At 36.8% G+C, this 24,016-nt stretch overlaps 2 protein-coding genes across 23 annotated transcripts in view; one reads left to right on the top strand and one right to left on the bottom strand.

Moving 5' to 3' along the window:
* The window catches only part of RALGPS1 (Ral GEF with PH domain and SH3 binding motif 1), an 88,074-nt gene that overhangs the window by 22,400 nt on the left and 41,658 nt on the right, over window positions 1-24,016 (top strand). For 2 of the 20 annotated variants that reach the window (XM_085520827.1, XM_085520824.1), the window contains exon 1: window positions 18,990-19,172. The exons of 16 other annotated variants lie outside the window; for them this stretch is intronic. The gene's annotated coding sequence lies outside the window, so the exon portion shown is untranslated. Of the gene's footprint in view, window positions 1-2,971; window positions 3,067-18,989; window positions 19,173-24,016 lie in introns of those variants that run through there. 2 more of the 20 variants (XM_085520823.1, XM_085520825.1) reach the window with 2 other exon arrangements.
* ANGPTL2 (angiopoietin like 2) lies at window positions 484-18,842 on the bottom strand. Of its 3 annotated transcripts, XM_015879403.3 has the most exons (6): window positions 18,485-18,842; window positions 14,435-14,517; window positions 9,785-10,641; window positions 2,956-3,149; window positions 2,497-2,767; window positions 484-2,064 (listed from the first exon to the last, which is right to left on the bottom strand). In XM_015879403.3, the coding sequence occupies exons 3-6, from the start codon at window positions 10,590-10,592 to the stop codon at window positions 1,865-1,867; spliced, it is 1,473 nt and encodes a 490-aa protein (XP_015734889.1). In that variant the 5' UTR covers window positions 10,593-10,641; window positions 14,435-14,517; window positions 18,485-18,842; the 3' UTR covers window positions 484-1,864. The 3 variants fall into 3 exon arrangements, with proteins under 3 accessions (XP_015734889.1, XP_085376958.1, XP_015734888.1); XM_085520832.1 differs by lacking the exon at window positions 14,435-14,517 and having other exon boundaries at window positions 17,967-18,842; XM_015879402.3 differs by lacking the exon at window positions 14,435-14,517.

The raw sequence follows: 24,016 nt of genomic DNA, 5'->3' as shown, positions 1-24,016 counted from the left end.
AAACCGTGCATATTAAAGAAGTTTGAAGTGGCTCTTCTAAGGTCGGTGTCAGTCTATTTCACGCATTTGCTTCTGACAAAAATACTGGTTAATGCAGACATCAGTAGGAATTTTAGTGTTTTAATGCTCTAATCCGAATTGTTGAAATACTGTGGCCAAGCTGTAGAGCCTGCAAGTATGTGTAATGTTTCTTTTCAGGAAGCTGATTGTTTTCCATAGTCTAGTAGATATCCAGTGGAAGATAATGCCTGGATGGTATTTGAAGCTTGTAATTTGTGACCTACCAGAAGCTTCTGATCTTTAGGATGTATGGAAATTCAGCATTTTTTTCTCAGCTAAAGGTCACTTTATTTGGGCATTTCATGCATTAGTAATAGCTACATAGCAGAGTTGATGTGAATTTTGAGACAGAATTGTGTGTAATTAAGTAATTACTCTTTTCTGCAAATAACCTGAACTAAAACAAGATCAAATCTGAGCGTGTCAAAATAACATTTGTTGCTTTATTAAAGGATTACAATATTACAGGTGTAATCTTACTTATTAAAAACCCTGCTTTCGGTTATATACAACATATGGTACATCAGTTTAATGCACATCATAACTTTGTAAAGAAGTGATGAGGTAAAGAGGGAAAAGATGTGCAAACAAAAGCACCCTGTGTCTTGCAAGCTTACCAAAAGATGTGTTGAATTTCTGGGGGCTTTTGCTTTCCCTCATACATTTGTTCCTTAACCTACATTTGTCATAGTTGTTTCTATTTTATAAGGGGTGTTGTAACAATCTTTAAAAACCTATCACAGGAGAATATTTGAATTGTATGAGTCCATATGTCATAGGCGTGACTGAACTCTAAATATAGATGAGTAAATCTGTATAATAATTTGAAATCAGTATAATTATGAAATATGGCAAATAACTGTTTATGGTTACAGATAACTTCTTTATATAACTTCTATCTACTGGCTAAAAATATTAAATAGCTTATATATTGGTATCCCTCATTTTCCTGCAAAGTTGGATAGTCCCTTTAATCCAGTCATTTCTGATCATGGAGCAGTTGTATAACATAGTATAACACATCAGCTATACAGCATGTTATATCCATAGTAAATCTAGATTAGTTTACTTGTGCAGCTACTTCATTTCGATTAAAAAATAAGGAAAAAACCTAATTTTTCATCTGAAATACTTGAATCAAATGCGAATTCTGATTTATAGGAGCAGATTGTTAAATTCTCAAGGTGAAGGGGAAAGACTGGGTTTATCACAATAGTAATGACTTGAATATCTGCTCACAAATTCAAGTTATATAGTACTAATTTTATTAATGTGAATTAACAAAGATTAAGTTAGAATAATCACACTGCTGTACATATACCAGCTACATAGTTCAAAGGATATGATTTCCTGTGTCAAGTAATTGCTCATAATAATAATAATAATAATAATAATAATAAAACTCTTGCTGTACAGTTTGTAAATTGAGAATATTTATACATAATATAATATTCAAAATATTTAAATGTTGTGGCAGTATTTTTAGCATCCAAATTTAATTTACAGGGAATAAAAAACAGAAAATCTATCTACAGTCCATCTCACATGTCAATTCTAAAAGACTTAATATCACAACTTTTAGTATAAAGAGGTGTTTTGAATTTTATGTCGCTTCCTTTTTTCTTCAGCTTTTATTTTCCTGGAATGATTCTTGGTAACACAATATACAAGCCCTCACATCTTAGCAATAAATGTACAATATTTTACATTCCTTATTTCTGAAAAAATAATTCCAGGTAATAAAAGCATAGCTTTACATGTTTTTTAAAACAGAACGAGAAAGCTTGCCAAGAGAAAAATTATTTCAGTGGAATGTGTTGGGGTTAGGTCTTATCATCATAACAACTTTCTTCAGTGAGTACGATCCTCCCCTGAATTCAGCCCAGTAAACGCCATCCTGATACCGACTGCGGTAGTGACCACCACGATACCAAACTCCATTGAGATTTGAATGAGCGCACGCATTGTACCACCATCCTCCCTTTTGGTAATGTGCACAGTTACCTGTAAAAGAGAGCTCAATTTCAGTCTCAGCAACAAAGATCTTATAGCAAGCAAAAAAGCTCAACACAAAGCGCATTTTTTTAACTGTGTACTTATTAATGTGTAAACTGTGCAGTGAGTGTGAGGTGAACTAAGCCTTTCTTCAAGAACCATGTTCTACAGACAGACTCACTAGGCTGCTCTCCTTTACTGGAAAATCTGTTGCATTGTTGTCCCAAATAACCCTCATAATATGTTTTGTAGACCCTTGTTTAATGTAAAGAATATTTCTGTGAGAATTTTTAATTAAGTGCATATGAGAGTTGGCTGACACATCAGTTAGTATCTGCTTCATTAGCTAATAACTGACAACTCTTACATTGAAAAGTTAAGTTTTATCATCTGTGTACAGCTACAGTTTATTATGCAAGCAACCAAAAGGGACCTCGTTACCTGTGTATACATCGTGGTCCCGGTCCAGCGTGGTGAACTGTTTACCATTGTGCCAAGTGAAAGAGTCTCCTGCATTGCCGTTGTAGCGTCCCAATCTCAGCTTGTAATACTCACTTTCTGGCTCCAGTCTGAAGCTGGCATACTCAGCAAAAACTTTTCGACCTGACCAGTCTTCCATTGTTATGAGCAGTTTGTAGTTGCCTTGATTTGTTAACCAATAAATGTTTTCTAAGCCGAGCCAATATTCTCCATCTATATTACCAAATCCTTGCTATAAAGGAAGCAAGAGAAGCATGTTAGTATTGTGCCTGCCTTATTGGTAAATCTGAATGTATTCTTAAGTAGACGGCAAGCTCCTTTTTAAGTAAGCTGTTGGCCAGACTCTAAACTCATCTTTTAAATTACTTTACCAGTAATTTTTTGAGGGTAGAAGACATTAAACTGCTCACTTGTCCTAACCTTGTATGTCTCCCAGTTTCTGAAAAAATTGACAGAACCATCCTGCCGTCTTTGAATGACTGTCCAGCCACCGGGGTCGTGCCGCTGATCACACCAGACCTGCATAAGTCGGTTTGTGTTTTCTGGTTTTACAAGATAGATGGAGCTTGTGTCATGGCCATCTTCTAATGCTTGTAGACAATCTCTCCAGGGTCCTATGTCAAAACAGTAAGAGTCTGCAGTCAAAATGTGATTAAGCATAACTTAAATACAGAGCAGTATTTGATTGTTAGTGTTTTTCTCTGCTTTTTAGAGTATATTTCCTTGTGCTGAATAGCACTTTTGTTGTTTGGGTGGGGGGTTTTTTGGGGTATTTTTTTTTCTTTTTGTTGTATCGGAGCTATGGTGTCTGCTAAGTCTTTTCAGAGTTACTTCATCATAATGTTATTAGTGGAACATTTCACAATGAATTACTGATACAGGTAGATTTTTAAGGCAGATGAATTCTAATAACATTGGTCATATTTTTCAAGAAACCAAATAGGAATTACTCTGTAGATAAATATTAATATTTTAGAAAACAGAATGATAAGGAGGAGGGATTGTCAGATTTTTCTTCTGAGCAGTCACTGTTAAGCATATATTGCTGTTAAAAGTATCTTCCTTTAAAAAGGAAGGATTATTTATTATTTCAGTTAATCATTAATCTTTTTTTTTTTTTTTTTTTTTCCCCTCCATAATTCACTGTCCAACACTAAAAGTGGTGGGGCTGCCCTTGTATTTAGTCAATAAGGTAGTGATGAGTTTCATGGAACTGTCAGTGGTTTTTCCTGTTGTTATTTTGTCTTTTTAACAAGATCAGAAGTCATTTTACCAGGACATAATCCAAATGTCTGATTGGTGGCAGTACTGTGTTCTTGTTTCCTCTGTCATACTCACAGGCTCGTTCTCTATTTCTGTTGTGGCTAACTGTTCAGGTTTCTGGAAATGCATATGTAGATGCAGTATTCTAGGACACAGAGGTACAAGGAGATGGGTGTAACGAGTGCTGGTAACTTCTATTGCTCTTGTTTACTTTATCAATTTAGTCAGACTTCCTGCTATCAAAGTGTTAGAAATCAAATGTATTATGTGTTCTTCACCTCTGTGTCTTTATATTTAACCTAACAGAGTAGAGCATCTTTTTTCCAAAATTGGTTAGGCCCAGGCACAGGCTGCCTGGAGAATCTGTGGATGTTCCATTCCTTGAAGTGTCCAAGGCCAGGCTGGATGGGGCTCTGGGCAGCCTGATATGGTGTTGGGCAACCCAAGGTGGGGGAGTTGGAAATGGATCATCTTTAAGGTCCCATCCAATCCAGGTCATTTCATCCACATGTGTTTTGTAAACTTTTAGGTGTACCAAGCAAGTCTAAGGAGCAGTTTTTCTCTATAGGATATTGAAATTTTACTTGGAATTCATGTTTTGCGTAGTAGAATACTTAGTAAAATACAATTACAGTTATTTTGATCAATTTCCAGTGCTGGCCTTAGGTTACTTACTGGCTATTTACTGATTCTTCTATGTAATTTCTTAGTATTGTGGACTTATTCGGTATTTTGCAGAAGTGATTAACCCAGCTTGCCCTTTATGGCATGAGTGGGAAACAGGACCACAAATAAGAACGTGAAGTGAACAATTTATGGGTGTTTGTGTTTAGAAACTCAATTTTTTCTACTCAGAATCAAAACAAAGTATTTTTTACATTTCCCCTTATTTAAAATAGTAACGTTTTTATGTAACGCTTATTCATGGAGTTGAGTAAATTTCAGTTGTATTTTGATTGCTGGATCTGTGTACTTATCTATGTACTACTTCATCAGTTTTTTTTCTTGCGGGAGGTACTGAGCTGGCAGTAACAGATATTCCCATTATATAGGAGAGAAAAAAAAGCATCTGTGTAAACTTCCTCGCACTGTAATACACGCCATACACTTGTTCTTCCTGAAAAACAAGAATGATCTTCACTAGAAATACTGAGAGAATCCTCCATTTTTCAGTTAAGTAGTTTTGATAAAGTCACTTCAAGGGAGTAAAGCAGACCTTTGAGATGTAGTACCTTTGTAATCAATGTGTCTTTCAACAGAGAACATGCGTTTAACCTTAGAAATATTTTTGGGTGGATCTGTAGGATGGATATGCATAATGAGACTGTGCATTTAAATTACATAGAGACCACAGTGGTTTTTGATAACTGATACTCTGACATCTTCAGTATAGCTTTGGACTTGCATCCTTTTATGCCCATGGAAATGAAATCTGTCCTAAGTTGAAGAACGTGAAATACATTTAAAGTATGTTTAAAATACATTTGTAGGTCACTTCGCTAACTCAGCATAATTACTTTTTCCAGCCGTTTTGTTTTGCATCTGCTTTAATTTCTCTCTTCTGTAGTCATTAATTGTTTGGATTGTATTCATTTGGATGAATGCACATTTGGCAGTTAAACTGCTTGTTATTTTGCATTATTTAATTATTTGAGACCCGTACAATTTAATTATTAATGAGAAAAAGGATAGATTATACTGTAAGTGTTAACTCCCAGATAACTCCTACCTAACAGTGAAAAGTAGATTCTGAAGACAAAACTTCTGTTCTTAAAAGAATTATTTTGTATTAAAGTGGACAGAAAAGTTTCTCTAGTCATATTCTACTCCTTGAATTTAACTGGAATAATTAAACGGTGCTAAACAGTATTTTTTTCATATGCTTTTCTAATATTAATGTTAAAAATAAAAATAAAAAGCAGAGTTGTATGACTTAATTGTATTTTGTCCTTTAAATCTCTCTATTCTTGGCCGATATACATGAGCTGGAAGTGTTCTTCTAAATTACAGATTCATATAATTCTGCTTTGCACTATGTTCAGTCTGCAAAATGTTTCAATAAAATGAGCTGTTATATTTCAAGCTTTTACAAATATTTGCCTTTGTTAGAACTCAGTAGTCACATGTCATGCTTAATAGGTAACTGGAAGCTTGGGTTTATGTAGCTTTTAGTTAATCTAAAATCATTAATAGAAATGAAAGAGAATATGAGATATTTAAAAAACAGAGAATTAACTCAGAAATACAAATCTGACTTTCTATGCAGGTTATGTAGATAATTAACTTAAATGTTGCTTATTTTTTGAAACTTATTGCCCGTCTCTTTCAAGGGGTTCCTTTCCAGGATATTATATTTTTTAAGAACATTTGACATGGATGCATGTTTAAATGCTTATTATTTAAAATGGACTGGAATACTTAAAATACGAAGTGAAATCACTTACTAAAATGAGACATCTCTGGTATATGGAACTGTATTTCTTATGTCTTGATAGAAGATTAACTTCAGCCTTCTTTTTTTTTTTTCTTTTTTTTCCCCCCAAGTTATTATTTAATCCCAACTGAATTTAGAGAAATGTAACATATGCCACTGTCCGTTTCTTCATTCTTCTATCTATGCTGTTTACACTTATGCATACTGAAATTTCACTTATAAAATTACAGTTACAGCTTCTAACTTCATTGCATTTGTCATTTTCTATGTGCTTTCTACCTGATGTGTTTTTATCAAATACCTGCACTTACTTTTCCTTCAGATTAATCCTTCTGCCATACTTTTTTTTTCTGTGACACAGTCATAGTACTAAAAGCAGTTCAGGTAGACAAAATAATGAATGTTAGTGAATTTATTATGGGAGTGATTAACAGAGACATGACAGTACATAGCTGAATCCTCAGATACTGTGTTCCACTCAACAGTCAGTTTCAGCCTGCAAAATTAATGTCACGTTGTGTATAGATTTTTATTTTTAAATTGAACGATAATATAATTTTCTTGCTAATTATTTTAAGTTACTTATTTCCAACTACCTGTTTATCTGATTGGAGAAAAGTGTTACCAGGTTAAAAAATAAGTAAAAATAAAACAAAGCTTTGGAATTTCTTGGGGACAGCTTTTTAATAGATGCATGAAATGGGAAATAGACCAAATAAAGAGCAGGCTTTCCTAAGTTTGAACCTAGCGAGCAGGGAAGAACTGATTGAAAATTTGAAATGGAAAGCATTCAAATACATCAAACTTCAGCAAATTCAGAAGAGTGTGAAGAGACAATTATTTAAAAAATTCAAAGAGTTTAGAAGTTCCTTAAGAACTATCTGTTGAGGACACTGCAGTGGATTTTTTCTGTTGTTCAAGGCTAAGGAAAACAGAAACTAACGTGGCTAGATTATTGACTTACTAGGAGCATTGAAAACATGAAGAGAGCTCAGAGTAGATGCTAGGATGACTGTTGATATACAGTAGTAAGTTTAAGATCAAGGGAAAAGATTGATCTGCTTCTTTGCTGTGAAGAAGACTGTCAACAGATTAAAATTAAGAGGTACCTAATCCCTTTCTTCCATCTTGCTTTAGTTTTTGTGGAAAAGGTCATGTGGGGCTCCACATTTCATTGAACTAAGGAGCTTTAGCAGAGGCTGAGAACTTGAAAAATACAGAAAGGACTGGAGAGAAATGTATATGGTGGACAGTTGTGTTTTTTTTTGCTCGTATGGTGGTGTTCGTGGCTTGGTGCTGCTTTTCTTCTCTTTCCTAGTTTGTTCCAGATGCCTATAGTGAACTGGATTAAGCTTCCTTCTGGGCATTAATAGTGGGAGGGGCTTTGAGATATGTTTGGAGAATAGAAAACATTCTGAATCATGAGGAGAAAGTATTAAGTGTTCCTTGCCCACCAAAAAGGTGGAGGGGAGGGGAAGAGAGGAAGATTCCCTGGAAATAAAAGGGCAGGTAACTTAGCTTCAGTTCTTGACATTTCCTTAAATTAATCAAACTGTTACAAACTAGAAAATAAGTAGAGAGATTGATATCAGAGTGGATTTGTACAGAAAAGTATGAAATGTATTTTTCTAGTAATTGTATCAATAAAGAGAAAAATAGCAGATATTAAATCATCTTGGGATGTGACTTCTGGAGATCAACATGACAGCTAGATAAACAGCATTTTCACAGGCAAGTATGGGGTTCTACCACACTGCAAAGCGAAAATGACTCAAAATGTTTCTCTTTGCAAAAAATGAAGTTGTTGTATGAAGTTAGATCAGAAAAGGTACTTTGCAGTGAAATCTGTTCTGTTCTGCTGTGTGACAGTACAGCCTCAGCTCAAGTTTGTTGACATTCTCTCCTGAATGAATTCTTCATTCAGACTGTTAGAACATAGCTGTTTGTGTGGGTGGTCTTTTGTGGAAGTCAGTTGGTTATTACTGTAACGTTCTTTGGCTAAGTAGTCTTAGTAAATTTTATCTTTTTCCCCAGGCTTTAACTAAGCTATTGAGATTTCTTTGTATTAAAAACAATAGTAATAATAAAAATAGAATAGCTATGACTTAAACTATTTTCCTTTGTACTTGCTATTCATCTAAAGCAAACTGCCTCCATAACCAACAGCAACAAAATGTATTTGTTTGTAAAATCACAGAATCTCAAAACAGTTGTGACTTAAAAGTTAGGGAGTTAAAAACATGAGAGCAAGAGCAAATGTAATTTCTTCCTTTTTTAAGAAAGAATTAGGGATTGAAGTTTCAGGACAGTTAATTTATCTGTGCTAGGAATAAATAAAATACTAGTTTTACATTCTACCCTTGTTGGTTTTATTAATTCCCTGGCTAAGGAATGTTTTAGCTGGAGCTGAGGTTTATAAGATAGTTGTAAACTCTGCAAATGAAGACTTAACAACAAAGACTGAAATAACCATAAAGTCGCTGTTTAAACTGAAGCCACCTGTTACCGTTTTGTGTTCTTCAGGTAAAAAGCATAATAAGGTAGAAAAATAAAAACTGCATTAGAATATCAGTTAAATAGATTCTTAAGTTGTTCATCCCAAAGTCTCATTTGCTTCACTGGGAGTGTCTTCATTTATTTTGATTAGCTTTTTATTAACTCAAATGGATTACTGTATCTAGATCTAAGGGCAGCTATTCACATGAATCTGAATACCGAATGTTACTTGAGTTTGGACTAAAGTCTAAAACTTGTTTAACTCTCCGAATTCACTATAATCTCTTAGACTGTTCCATTATGTCATCCACCTACTCCTGTTTTCTACTTTCTGTTCCTTAATAAAAGCTTTGGAAACAAATCAAACTGATACTGTTAGTGTAAATTTAACAAAGTCAGGCTTTAGCAATCTGAAATTTGAAGCCTGTTGTGTCATGCAGATAGAACTCTGCCCAAAGAAATCTCCTGCTAAAAGAAACAGTAATTTAGGTTCTCCAGGTGATTATCAGTTATGTTTACTTTTTTATACATTCTCAGTTTCTGAGGTATCCTGTCATATATTGCAGATTTTTTTTTAATTTTTTTTTTTTTAATATCATGTTTAGTAATTTGTACCAGTAATAAATTTGGAAGCAGTTTAACTTCTACTTTTTCACAAGAGATGGCCTTGCACCTTTCTATAACCTTAACTGACAATAGTATAGTACTAACATAGTGACTAAAGAAGTTTTGAATGACTGTGATCTTTTTTTTTTTTTATGCTTAAAAGGAGCAGATTAGAACTTTGCAGCAAAAAGTGTAGAAGTACTTTCATTATCTAGTAGCAACCACGAGTATGGTGGTCTGAGAAAGTGAAAGTCCAGTCATACTGCTACATTTTGGGCTTCAAGCTCTCCCAAAGCACTTTTGCCATTTGTACAGCTGTTAGACTTGGCTCAATTTATGCAGACTGTCAGGTCTTAAAATGTCAATCAATTCAAAATCATTTAATTTTGCTAAATATTTCCTACTTCTTTTTCATATAATTAGTGAAGGCATATCAATAACATTACTTACCAGATGGTTTATCAGTTGAAGTGGGAATACTAGTAACTGCAGGCATGGTTGGTAAGGTTGGTGGCAGAACCTTTAAGTTCTGATCACTCTGAATCTCGTTAGTAGATATCTGGTTAATCATACGGTTATAAGTAGGAGGCTGGTACGCTTTGCTTGGCGGTTGTGGAGTTTGTGGCAGAGGCTTTATGGATGGCATTCTTTGACAGTATTCTTCTAGCTGGTTAATTATTATTGACTGGTTATTTGCAATTGACATCAAATGTTGGTATTTGTACTCTAAGTCCTTGTATTTGTTTGCAAGCTGCAGCATGTCTGCAGTTTGATTCAAAATCTTATTCTCAAGTTGGGAAAGTTCCAAGGCATTATCCCGTTTTCGGATAATTTCATGTAATAACTGCATATAGAGTTGTGTGACACGAGAGTTCATATTTCTGCTCTCTTTTCTTAAGAGCTTGACCTCATTAACAATCCCACCATCTACCTCTACCAGTTGCTGGAGAGTTTCTATTTGTCTCTTTTGTTTAAGGAGTTCATTGTTAAGTAACTGTAATTCTTGTTTATTTACCCTGTTTTCAAGGAGAACCTCAGGTTCCTTAGAGTTCACGCAGATGGCACCTGTCACTCTCTGCTGAGGTACTATAAAGGTGTAAGTGCATTTGTCCTGTGCATCACTGGAACGCTTGTATCTGTTTGTATAAATGAACTCTTGTTCTCCTTCCTCATTATTGTCTTCAGGTTCTTGTGTTTTGCTAGCAGCAGTTCCTACAGCAGCTATAAGCATTAAACAGATGAATCTTGTTGTCATCATGATCCTCTATTTCTGGTCAAATTTTCTTCTTCAAAGAACTTCATAAAATCTGTTTTAAAATAAACAAATTGGTAATTCAGTAACAAATTGGGAATTCAGTTCATACTTAAAAACAAACAAAAAAACCCACTTAAAGTACAGTATAATATTGCATAATAATTATGAATAGATGAGGTAATTTTCTTGTCCAGTATGAGATCGTGTCACCTAGAGGGGACATCATAAGAAATGAGATATATTGTGCTATTGTCACAAGTGCAGCAGTTGCCAGTTTATCTAAAGCCTGCAAAGAACCACAAAACATTTCATTTGAAATAATAGTCTTTGAAGAGTCCTTTCTTCCAAGCAATTATCACAAAAGTTTCCAAGATTGGTGTTTTCATTTAAATATAAAATACATTTTAATTTCTTAGACCTACAAATATAGCCCTTAAATGTAAACAAAAGGTAGGTAGATCTGTTATAAGTTGTAAAAATATTGAATAGCTAATTTGCAGTATTTTATAAATGTAGATAGAATTGCTTAGATGAAATGCTACAATTTTAGTTTGGTCAGCAGTATTAAACCTTACAGAAAAAATTACTCTAGTCCTTAATTAAAACCTCTGCTGCCCAAATACCGTGGGCAGCAGAATCTCTTGTTTTTCCAGACCAGTGGAATTGATAACTAAAATTTGTGTTTATTGTGTTTTGCACAAATTTACATTTATTCTGGCTCTCTGGAATCACCATCTTTGTGCTTAGCCTGATTTTAATAGTCTCCCCTTTGGAAGGGGAAAGAAGCATTTAGATGCACATGGGGGACAAAGATGACCCACATCTAATAAAATCAGCTGCTAGTGTTTATTGACATACTGCAATAGGTCTGTTATGATGAAATTACACCAACTTTTTTTTCTGTGAGCAGCTTAATACTCAAGGTGGAAATTTGAAGCCATCACAATCTTAAAAATATAATCCGATACCGCAGGTTCAGAGGCAGCAGTCTTCCAGAAGTGTGAACTTTGGCATGAGCGCTACTGCCGCAAGTAGAGAACATCCTTTGATAAAGGCTGATAAGCTGCATAAATAGATATCATTTATTTCTTTGATATCATTTATCTCTTATAGCTTGGTTAATTTTAACATTTGTGTGTGTGTGTGTATTTATATAAAGTAGAATCACATGAACCCCAAGGTTGTAAAATACCTCTAAGATCATCTAGTTCAACTGTCTATCTCCCACCAATAGTTCTCCACTAAACCACGTCCCTTAGTACCACATGTATATGTTTCTTCAGCACCTCCAGGGACAATGACTCCATGACTTCCCTGGAAAGCTCATTTCAGTGCCTGACCACACTTTTGGAGTTTTTCCTAATATCCAGCTTGAACTTCCACTCGTGCAACATGAGACCATTCCCTCTCATCCTATTACTGTTATCTGGGAGAAGGGGTCAGCCCCACACCTTGTTGTAACCTCCTTTCAGGGAGTTGTAGAGGGCAGTAAGGTCTCCCCTGAGCCTTCTCTTCTCCAAACTAAACAATCCCAGCTCCTTCAGGCACTCCGCACAGGACTTGCACTGCAGACCCCTCACAGCTTTGTTTCCCTTCTCCAGATATGCTCCAGAGCCTTGATGTCTAACAGTGAGGGGGCCCAAAACTGAATACAGTACTTGAAGTGCAGCCTCACCACAGCTGAGTACAGGGGGATGATCACCTACCTCCCTGCTCCTGGTGGCAACACTATAGCAACATATATAGCAACACTATGGCAACATATATAACAACATACAAGCTAAGATGCCACTGGCCTTCTTGGCCATCTGGGCATGTTGCTGTCTCATGTTTAGCTGAGTGCTGACCAGCACCCCCATGTCCATTTCTTCCACAGTCTTCCAGCCTCTCTGCTCTAAGCCTGTAGCACAGCCTGAAGTATTTCTTGTATTTCTATACAGATGGGCTGTTACTGCAAATGTCTCTGGCACAGTACGTGTAAAATGGGCATTAAATGAGTGTTTGAATTGAAATAACTTTCTTTCCCACAAAAGCAGCTATTCTGACCTGCTGAAATGATTTTGTCTTTCCTCAGAGCTTACTTGTGTCTGTTTACAGTATCTCATGCCCTTATTCAAGCATATGATTTAAGACACATATACTTTTCCAAGCTGAAAAGATACAGAAGAACTTACAACAGCTTGGGTTTTCTCCATTTATCTTTCTTTTTTAAGAATAGCTTAAGAAAAAAATGAAATAAATTCTATTTGCCTCAATCAAAATGAGGAAGATAACCGTCAGTGAATGGCTGAAATGCTTCTCTCTCGTGGTCTTGTCTGCATGTCACCTTTTCTAAGGTGCTCTTTCTATAAAAGAAAATACTGGAAGTACAATTTGTAAAAGAATGGTCCTTCACAACCAGAAACAAGAAATGTTCTGTTTTCATGTCTTCCTGCCAGCAGACTGTTTATGAAACAGTGCTGTGTCTTTCATTGTTTCTAATTGTTGATTTGAGGGGGGAAAAGAAAGTTCTGAATGAAGGCTATTTGTTCCATATTATGATAGGCTCTATCAGATAAATAACATTTCTTCCTAGTTAGATTCATATGTACTGCATAATTAACATGCTTGTTTGCAAAGTTCTGAATGAATTTTAGGGAGGAAAAATAAGCTTGCTGGTGTTAGTGGGAGGGTAGTGAGATAAGCACTTCTGAGGAATGTTTTAATGTTTTTGAGTTGCTTCCTCTTCTTTTTTGAGACTACGAAATTCATAGGACACCAGGTTTTCCTTCTCATGAGAGAGAATGATCTTACCTATTAGATGTCCAGCATGGTAGCTTTCTGTTTTCTCCTGTTGTATTATGCAAAGCGATTGCCAGTATTCTTTTGTCCTTTTCTAGTGCTGCTTCTTGCTGATAATTCATCCTGTTTTTCTGGCTAAGCCCCGCTCTTTATCTCTCCCCTTCCTATCAGCTCTTCTGCACTGGATTAGGAGAGAACTGTATGACTAGTGTCGTGTTGATCACCAGTGCAAAATCCCTCTTAGGTAATTGCAGATTTCCAACTTTGCCATTGCACAAGAGCACATTTATATAAAGGCATGCTTGGAGGTTTGGTGAGGATTTTCTTTGCTGGAAATATCGCTCTTATTAGAACATCTCCAGGAAACAAGCATACAAACAAAAGCAGGAGAAGTGAAAGATTCTTAAAAAAAAAGGAGATGTGTAATTCTAATTAATAATGAAATAGAACTTCTAATTAGAAAAGGTAAGAGAATTTGAAGTAGTTTCATATCTAGATTCTGGCAGTTCAATAATTGTGTCCTTCTGAAAACACTGTTTTAGCAGAGCTGAGTTGGTACACTGCCCGACTCATAATAGTGCAGGTGCAGCTAAAGTCAGTTTTGTGGATGCTTACCATCCTTGGTAGTATTTATTACTCAAATGAAAACTTTCTTTAATTGTGTAACTGCATCTGTACAAAAACTTCTGGCAGCTCTGCTGTGCATTATGTTAACTAGGAGCAAAGTATTTTGGTGATATTTCAAGTTGTGGACCAAATGTTGGCCTACTTATGTATATAATTGAAAGGAGGTAACAATGACTTGGTTTGTTTGCTCATTCATTGTTTGCTCAACTGATCATGTTCTGTGACCTGCTGAAAAAAAGGAAACAAACTTTCTGAAATGGTTATTGAATGATGCAGCTTTTGATTTTTTCCCCAGTCTTTTAAATGGAAAAAGCAAGTAAATTCATTGGCTTTGCTTGGAAATGGTTGCATGTTCTGTACGCTATCATACCTGAAGAAATTTTGGTTAGTCAAAATATATGCTACTTTCTGATTGTTATGATGATATTGAAACTTACAGGTGATATTTCAGTGAGTGAAGTATTTTACCAGCTGAAATTAACAGCTGCTTCTCATCCTGGACTTCATTACTGCCACAGTCCTGAAATGGTGAAGTTAAAAATATTTCTGTTTGTCAACTATTACTGTTCAGCAAATGTTCAGAGTTGCTTTTGTTGTTGTTTTTTGGCTTACCTTAAATGAAAGTGTGAAAGGTAGTAATGCCAGCAGTGGGAGTTCTTAAGCTGATACACAATGTGCACTTAATTGTACACATTCCAGCATGTGTACCATTTTTTTGTTATTTGTTCTGATTCCATCATTTTTCCAAAGTAGACACACACACACGTTTTTATTCAGTAATTTCTTTAAGGTTTTCTGAAATATTTTACCTGTCTGTGTGAGTTTTGTGTGAAAATGAGAATGAGTGTATATATCTACCAGATGAGAAGTACGATTTCAAATAACGTAATAAGGTATAACCATTTTGTAAAATACCACCAGTAACCCATCAGTGCTATGGCTCTTCTCTGTTGGATGCAATTTATAAATAAAATGGACATTTGCAGTATTGTTCCAGCAAGAAAAGGTTTTTTGAAAGCCTCAGCATGTATTATCAGTACTTTTGCATATAGATCTCAGTGCAATGTTATTTCAGCTATTGAGAGATTGACCTCTTATCTCAGAGAGTCTGTAGTGTTCTTTTCATACCTACAGACTGTGATCCACAATAAAGAGTAGACATGGCAGGAAAACCAGTGAATGCTGACTAAGCAGTGCAATCAGTTCTCCTTTATTTTGGATTGTGAGTCAGTTCAAGGAGGAAATGTTTTGACATCTAAGAAAGCCATAACCTGTAATACAGCATTTTGAAGAAATACTATGGCAAAATAACAAGCTCTGTAAATCCTGTGTGGAAGACATTCCCTAAGAAAAGTATGGAAAAGAACTGACTGAAATTCCTATCAAAATAGAAATTTAATCAGTCTGGATTCCTTCTACAGATAGAGTACTTAAAGGAATCAGTAGGCTAAAAACATTTCAAGTGCTTCTTGCTGCTGCTCTTGTTTTTCTATATATAGTAAACTGTTATTAGGTTAGAGGACTGTAGTTACACAAACATTAGATGCTAAGGGATGTAAATGTAGCTTCTGTCCAAATGAGAAATGACACTGTACCTACTCTTGGAGACTGCTTCACAGAAAAGACACTTCACCACACTGAAACCAAGGTCTTATGAAAGGGGATTTCTAAGAACATCATTAACCATTGTAGTATGGTTATTAGTTAACTTTACTGCAAAGATAATCTAATTAAAACAATTAAAACCAATTTGGTTTGAGGAGCTAATACTTAAGATCTTGTCATGTGATGAAGATAGCAGGTTTTTGTTTGTTTTTTGTTTTTAATGTTTTTAAAGGTTTGTATTTTGCAGTTCAGGACCCAAGGATGCAGTTTTTGTCTATCAGGCTTCAGTTACAATAGTCATTATAAAGAAGGTGAAGGCATCCTACCTGAATTCTTACACTTAAGCAGAATTGTTTGTGACTGTCAAAGCAAAATAAAATTCCCCATTTAACTTAGGATTTTTAAAAACAACTGCCCTTAAAAACTAGTTGCTACCACCTTCCCTCGTTGTTATTCAATTTCCTTAAGGAGGCACCCAGAGTACATACATTATACTTTCAAAGTTAGTTTCAGAGTTTCAACTTTTATTATTTATTGTCACCTTTTCTTTTCAGAGGGGTGGGGCTTAAACATGGCTTTTGTTTCCTTAAAGAATTAAAGATTGGACAGATGAGATTCAACATAGTGAATTTATTCCTGTCCTTGTGAGTCAGAGCAGGATGAACAATTCACAGGACTTACAGTGCAGACTGAGTGTATGTGCAGGTCTCACATATCAGAGCTGAATGTACTGATTCTTCAGAGCTTTTTAGAAATACCCAGATAGATGGAAAAATGTATCTCTGTTAAACATGACATGCTTGCTGTTTGCACACTGCTAGTGTTTCCTGAGATTTCCCTGTATGATTGTTTTAGCTTGGAGGAAATAAAAAAGCAGTTACGCTATGTACAGGTGAGTTTGATTTGCTGCATTAGTACGCTCTGTGACAAAATTCAGTTCTGTGGGCTAATCAGTATTTTTTTGTGTATTGCTCATATTTAATGTGCTAGCAGTCATCTGGGGGGCGGACTTTCCCTACACACACTATATGCTGTGTGCCACTGTCTGTGGTTTCCTCAAGAATTTGATGCAGAGTAACAAAAGGTGTTGTATTAGATCTTACAGAATTTTAGCTTGAAAAGATAAGCTGTCGGACTTGATTGTGTGTTGAAACATAGTTTGAGATTTTAGTTTTTCACGCTTCTTCTCTAGAATGAACAACAGATCTCCACTATTTCTTTAATGCTTTTGTGTTAGATATTGGAAGCATTGGAGGATTGAATTATATTAATCTATCAACTTTCCATGTCATTTTCATCTGTGATGTGATGTGATTTCTTCATTTTTGCAATATTTGAGGGACTTCCATCAACACAGCTTTTAGTTTAGAATTAACTCTTGCAGCTTGGTGGGGTTGTTTTTGTTGTTGTTTGTTTGTTTTTCAGTGAAAATTACTGCTGTGCAAAAAACAGAACACTCAATTTTTCAGTTTCGTAGAAAGAAATTCACAGTGAGAACACTGCACAGCACTATGCATGCCACGTGTATTAGGAAAAGTTGTAAGGTTTTGATGGAAGTATAATAGGGGATAGGAAAGGGCTGACGCATAGTGGCCTGCAGTTTCAGTTACAGAAAGGTAACGTAAGAGGAAGTTAAACTTCAAGTTTATTGGGTGGAGTGATTTTTGGTGTTTTGTCACTAATTACTTTCATTCTAAGCCATGCCATGCTTCTGGCAGAAAGCTATTAGTTGCTTTAGAAGCTTTCAATGTAATGCATTCTGTACTTTCTATAGATTTTTAAAAATTTTTCTTAAATTTTGTCCATTTACATTTGTGTTAAAAATTTTTGTTCAAAAAACTGGCTCATTATTCTTAAAATAATGGTTTTGTTACTGAGTTAACAAAGTTAGTAACAAAACACTTCAGAATGACAGTGCCTTCCTTCCTGCAGAACTTTTGTTTTGAAATAGTACCAACTGCTGCAGTAAACTTCTTAAGATTATGTATCCTTTGCTGCTGTCTAACTTATAAACTTTTTGGCTTAAGAATAAGGCTTTTTTTTTTTTTTTTTAGTTACAAGAAGCATAGATTGGGGTTACTCAAAAGGAATTTTCGCCCTTTATTGGATTGTTCTTTGTGCTTTACTCGAGTTCTGTTCTAGACTTGGATGGGAGTTACTGAGAGCACTGCTTTTGTTATTACTTCCCTCAGCAGCGGCCTCACCTTATTTTCACTTAATCCAATCACTAGCAAAAAGTATTCATAGCGTGCACACTCTTAGTACAGAATAACCCTTAAACAGATTCCTGTTTTTTTAAGTGTGAACCTTTTTGTTCATGAAAAGTTGTTGGATCACATCACACTTTTACATAAAAATACTCACAGATGTTGTGCTCTTTTATTAAATTGAACTTTACTTTGTAGACTCTTCAGGGTTCCAGGAACTGCCGTCTCTTTGATCAGGCACAAGAGTTTGAAAGAATGTAGATTCCATCATTTTTAATACAAGCAGTCCATTACAAAAGTTATCATAGAAATCAGTATGTCCTAAAAAGTTTGCTGAGAGATGTACAAGCCAATTGGAAGCATTAAGCCCAAAGTTACATGCAGAATTTAAAAAGGTAAGATAAATGTCATATTCAAGAAAATAATGGCAATGTGGCTTTTCAGTGCTTGGTTTCATAAAAACTCTCAATTATTTCCACAACTAAATCTGTATGTCCTCATTCTTTTTAATTTTGTAAAAAGGGAAGAGGTCTGTTGCTAGTACTAGAAAGCAGTAGTGTAATGTCTTTGAAAAGCCTGCATTTGCACATATGCAAACAAATCAGTCTTTGGACACTCAACATAGAAAAAATCTGCATATTTTATATTTAATCCATTGGTGGTGTGCGTTCTTACCCTGCCTCCTCCGTCTTCTTTCTTCTGTCCTCAGTGTGCTTTCATCAAAGCTTATCAGAACCGCTTGTCCGTACGAGCTGTGACATCTCACTTGGCTGTTGGTATCATACACACAAGTCCTCCGTCGCTGAATAGCTTTGTATGCTGCACTGGAGTTCAATAAGCAAATATCTCGATGTTCTACAAAAATAGATCCCTTTCGTCGTCGTTGTTGTTTTAAGACTTCTCACAGCTTGGCCATGTGTCTGTACAGTGTTACTGTCTGAGACACAGGCTTCCTTTCGATAGGAGAGAGCTCGGCATTCTGGTTTTAAAATCGTGAGTCCATCATTTTCAGCGAGGCGAAGCAGCCTTATTTGAACTTCAGTTCCTTTGTGAGAGCCTTACATCTGTGGGGGGAGCACGCAGCGGGCAGACAAGCTCTGGTTGGGCGGATGAGCCTTTCCTCCTCCCCCTGACGCTGGGGTTCCACAGGCGAAAGGCGCGCGGGGCCTCCCCTCCCGCCAGCGGCGGATGAGCGGCGGGCCGGGCCCGGCGGCGCTGTGACCTCAGCGCCCGCCCCATGCGCAGAGCGGGGCTGCCCGTGGGCCGCGCCAGGCGCTGTGGGCAGCTGCAAGACGGCGGGGCTGTGCCGGCATCCAGAACGGGGTTCAGCTTTACTCCCGGTGTTATGTAACGTACTGCATTTGTGAGCGTTTTTCTCAGCTCTGTTTTTGTAGCTGAAGTTTCTTAACTACGAGTCGTGACCGCTTGTTCCACGGCGTTAAAAACGGGAGAAAATTCGAGCCAGGCAAGCTGCCGCTTGCTGTGTTGTTGCTGTTGGTTAAATAATCCGCGATAATCTCAAGGAAAGTTGTTTTTTCCTGTGGTGATTCCACAGTGTTAGGAAGAAATCCCCAAGAAGATGGTGTGAGTTGGTGTTGGGCTTTTAGGTGAAAGGAGATGTTAGAATGTGCAACTACAAAGGATCCGTCCCCAAAATGTCGGTGTGTGGGGGGTTGCTTCCTGCTCATAGGCTTCTTGCAAAACAGTATGAGGTAGACAGAAGGAATGTATATAGGTTGCTCCAAAAGTGGTGCCTCCTGTTTATTTTCACAGAAACTACAAGAAATACAAAGAACACAATAGCATTACTTGATAGAGCAAATTCTCAGCTATGAATCAGTTCCTTTCAACATTGTCTCCACCATTAGCTTTGCATTTTCACTTGCAATGAACAAGAGCATGAATGCTGCACTCATAAAAATCTGCACCTGCAGAGAAGATCCACCATCACTGTCAGCACTGCTGAAACCACCCTCCACCCCTCACTGTACTCACATCCACCTTTCTAAGAATTTACCATTACAGAACTCAGTGTAGAGCATTTCTGGTCTTTAGCTGTTACCTCTGCTTTTTGGAAGGATCTTTTGTGTTAATTACATCTTTATCATGTACTGAAAACTTTCTGGGAATCTTGCAAAGAAATTATTGGAACTAAAAGTGACAATAACATAAAGAAGTTCATTTTTATATACCTTTTTATCAACAGCTTAGCAAACCAAACTTCATTCACTGTAATTGTGTCAGTTGTCTTTTAAAAGCTGTATCCAAATTGTTTATTTGTTCTTAGTTCTTAGACAATTTTAAAGATCTTTGGGATTTGAAGAAACGGAGGGAGGCGATATGAATGCATTTAGATTAGTCAAGCAATGAGCAAGGAGATTTAAATCCATATTGCTAGTAATTCTATATGCCTTAGTAATATGCATTTCTTGTGCAGTCACTGTGTGGCCTGGGATCACAGAGTCACAGAATCACCAAGGTTGGAAAAGATCTACAAGACCATCCAGTCCAACCATCCACTCATCACCAATAGATCTCACTAAACCATGACCCTCAGCACAATGTCCAAACTTTCCTTGAACACCTCCAGGGTTGGTGACTCCACCACCTCCCTGGGCAGCCCATTCCACTGCCTGACCACTCTTTCAGAGCAGCAGTATTTCCTAACATCCAGACTGAACCTCCCCTGGTGCAGCTTGAAGCCATTCCCTCTGGTCCTATCACCAGTAACACAGGAGAAGAGGCCGACCCCCAGCTCACTACAACCTCCCTTCAGGTAGTTACAGAGAGCAATAAGGTCTCCCCTGAGCCTCCTCTTCTCCAGACTGAACATTCCCAGCTCCCTTAGCTGCCCCTCATAAGCCCTGTGCTCCAGACCCCTCACCAGCTTTGTTACCCTTCCCTGAACGTGCTCCAGGGCCTGGATGTCTTTCTTGCAGTGAGGGGCCTAAAACCGGACACAGCTCTCGAGGTGTGGCCCCACCAGAGCTGAGTACAGGGGACAATCACTGCCCTGTTCCTGCTGGCAGCCCTTTCTGATGCAAGCCCGGATGCCATTGGCCTTCTTGGTCACCTGGGCACGCTGCTGGCTCATGTTCAGCCAAGCATCAATAAATACCCCCAGGTCCATTTCCTCTACACAGTCTTCCAGCCACTCTGTCCAAAGCCTGTAGCAGTCGCTGGGATTGTTTTGGACTAAGTGCATGACCCGGCATTTGGTCATCTTGTTGGCCTTGGGTGTTGAAGGCCTTCAGTGAGTAGCAGGGCATATTAGTTCCTCTCATTTGCTCCTTTCATTATGGTGTTTTTATTCTGTAATTTAAATTGAAAGCTTACTTCTTTTTCTAGCCAAAGAGAACACAAAGAATGGACTTGAGTGGCCACTGTAGTGCTTTTAGATAAGGGCATTTGGATACTTCAAACTGAAGAATTTCAGAGCTTTCCAGATGCACTAATTTTATACTGTAAGAAAAAAGGAAAATAAATGATTTATTTGAACTGCAGTGTGGTAATTCTCTTCATTTGACAGGTTTAGCAAAAGATCCAGTGAGTTTTTTTCAGCTTTGCCTGTGATTCCCCCTCCCTCATTTTCAGGGTACCTTTTCAACTTACAGATGTGTAGCACTTTTTGAGAGAGGGGTAAATATAGAGCAGGAAAAATGAGGAGTAATGTCTGCTCTGGGAATTTGCCAGGTTATGTAGGCAATGATTTCCTGTGCAGATCAGTCTCTCTATATCCTGGCTCTTTACAGAGCTGGGAAAGTAAGTGCCTGCTGCACTTACACTTGAGCTGAATATTTCATTTTCATCTATAAACAAGTGTTTCCAGTTTGCTTTATTAGAAAAATACATGTTTCTGACTCGGTGTTACACTTCAGAGCAGCAAGGTTCTCCGAAGTAAAAGATTTTCAAAAAAGAGGGTTCACATTTTTTGAAGAACTTTTTTTAGGACCAAATTTATGTATCATTAATGATAACTTCTAAGTTCATTAGCATGTACCTAAGTTCCATTGATTTTAGAACAATGACATAACTGCAGTTAAATGCCTAGGAATTTAACCCATTGAAGGAGGGTAAATAAAGACATCTGTTGCACATTTTTAAGTTGATGGTGTTCTCTTATAGAAGAACATTATAAGTAAAAGGATCTGGAATATCAAAATTAGTCACACCTTGTTTATTTGATCATTCTTATTTCATCTAAATGAAATCTGAAGTGCATTATTACCTAGATCACCTTTTTGAGTAAGTGATGCTGGGTGCTTTTTCTTACTTTAAGGTCTGCATAGCCTGTTTCCAGAAACTTTTCTATGTGAGTCATTCAAAATTGTTGTGACAAAGTCTTCTTATTTTTTTGTCAGTTGCAGTTTGTCTGTGGCAAAGAATAAAGATGTGCTTCTTCACTAGGTGATAGGGAACTTTTATTTCTGCCTAATGTTCATAGATTATCTGAACTGATTGGTATAGAACTGGGTATTTGTAGAAGTGAAGAACAGAATTAGCTTTGTGCAGGCATTCTGTTTGGACCAAATGGGAATGTCTTTTTATTGCATTTGTAATAATTATAAAGTATAGTGTGTTGCTTTTATTAAAGCGTGTAGGCTTAGTGACATGGTTTTCAAAGCATTTCATAGCTGTTACATTTGGTTTTTGTCTTGAGAATCTCAGAGATCAACTGTCACTCAAGTCCCAGGTTGGAGAATAGCAGATTCTAGCAGTAGTGAAAGATCCCAGCTCTTCTTGGCCTTGCAAGCTGACAGTTTTCTGTCAGTGGAGTAATTCAATCAGCAAGGAGTGGTATAGTGCTAAACTTGGATTTGAGAACTTAATAAAATACTATAAAACATCTGGTCATGTAAATTAACTTTGAGTCAGTCATTAGAAGCTCAAGTTGAGCAAAATAGTTAAGAATGTGGCAGTCTTAAAAAGACAAACTTTGCAAAATCGGTCAAACAAATTACTTTGTGAATCTTGTGTAGTTGAACTGCTGAATTCATTTTACACAAGAGCTGTTGAAGCCAAAAACTGAACAACAAGAAGAAGTGCATTGAGAGGAGCAGAAATTCAACTGACAGATTCAGAGAAGAAACGCTGTAAAGAAGAAATGCCACCCAGACTTAAACACATAAATATTTACACAAGATCTATATCAGGAAGTCTCTAAACCACAGCTTTCTGGTGAAAGGAAGCTGGGTCTCACAAGCAACTATTGTATTTGCCTTTTCCTACATCCCTTTCTGTAGCATTCTCTTCTTTCTGCTGCTAGGTAACATCAGAATGATGAAATTACTATTTCATTATTACTATTATTTACTAAAATCACTATTACAATACTGATTTTTTAAATAATTTTCTGATTCATGGAAACAGCAAAAGGAAATGGTTGGGCTTTGGGGGGCAAATTAGAACATTTGGTAGCACCGTCTGGTTGTACTGTGGTGGAGAGCTGTGCTGGGAAGTCTCAGGCAACTTTGGAATTTTTTCCAGCTTCAGTGTGTGCGGGAATGGTTTGCATCAGACAGAGGCTTTTTTGGACATAAATTCCTGAACTTAATTCTCTCTAACTTCTGATAACGATTTCTTTCACAGACTGGTATCTTGAGAGTTGTTTGATTTCTGATCTGCTTTTTTTCTGTTTTGCTATGTTAGGCGCTGTTGCTACAGTAACAAATGTGGAATGTTTAACTCCAGTGATCCATTAGGTTGAGGTTATTCAGGAGCAGTGTGATCTCATATTCTTTTTTTAGTTTTGGAACGGCTAAGTACGATATAATGATAATATTCCTTTCATTAAATGCAGAAAATGAGTTCATTGAGGTTGGTTCAGTATTCCAGGTGAGACTTCTCAGAAAGTCAGTATTAGATATTTACAGGCGCTTCTCAGTGGCCAGAGTAGCAGAGTAGTGGAGTAGCAGCCCAGCTTCAGATTATTTTTTTCCCCTCTGAGGTTGTCAATATGCTTGAGTAAAGAAGAGTAAGACACTATGTAGGTCAGCAACAATTTGTGTTTGCATGATATTCACCGTGACATTAGACTGCTTAGTTGAGGATGTGATACATGAAAAAGTAGGAGTGAATGCCTTTCAGGAACGTTCAGTTTTCTCTAAAGCACTTTAAATCAGCTGTCAAACTGAAAAGACAATCCTCCAAAATAGTATTGCTTTCATTTCCTTTGAAGCCTGTGCATTTGTAACTATGCTGAAATGT

This window comes from Coturnix japonica, chromosome 21 (assembly GCF_054131305.1).
Source record: "Coturnix japonica strain WE chromosome 21, WE-NBRP24, whole genome shotgun sequence".
Lineage (NCBI taxonomy): Eukaryota > Metazoa > Chordata > Aves > Galliformes > Phasianidae > Coturnix > Coturnix japonica.
This window is presented reverse-complemented; position numbering and strand designations above follow the sequence as displayed.

Coding starts and splice junctions, on each gene's coding strand:
- ANGPTL2 (XM_085520832.1), bottom strand. CDS start 10,592: ATGATGACAACAAGATTCATCTGTTTAATGCTTATAGCTGCTGTAGGA. Junction 3,150..9,784: donor TTCAACTGATAAACCATCTG/GTAAGTAATGTT, acceptor GTTTTGACATAG/GACCCTGGAGAGATTGTCTA. Junction 2,768..2,955: donor GAAACTGGGAGACATACAAG/GTTAGGACAAGT, acceptor CTTCCTTTATAG/CAAGGATTTGGTAATATAGA.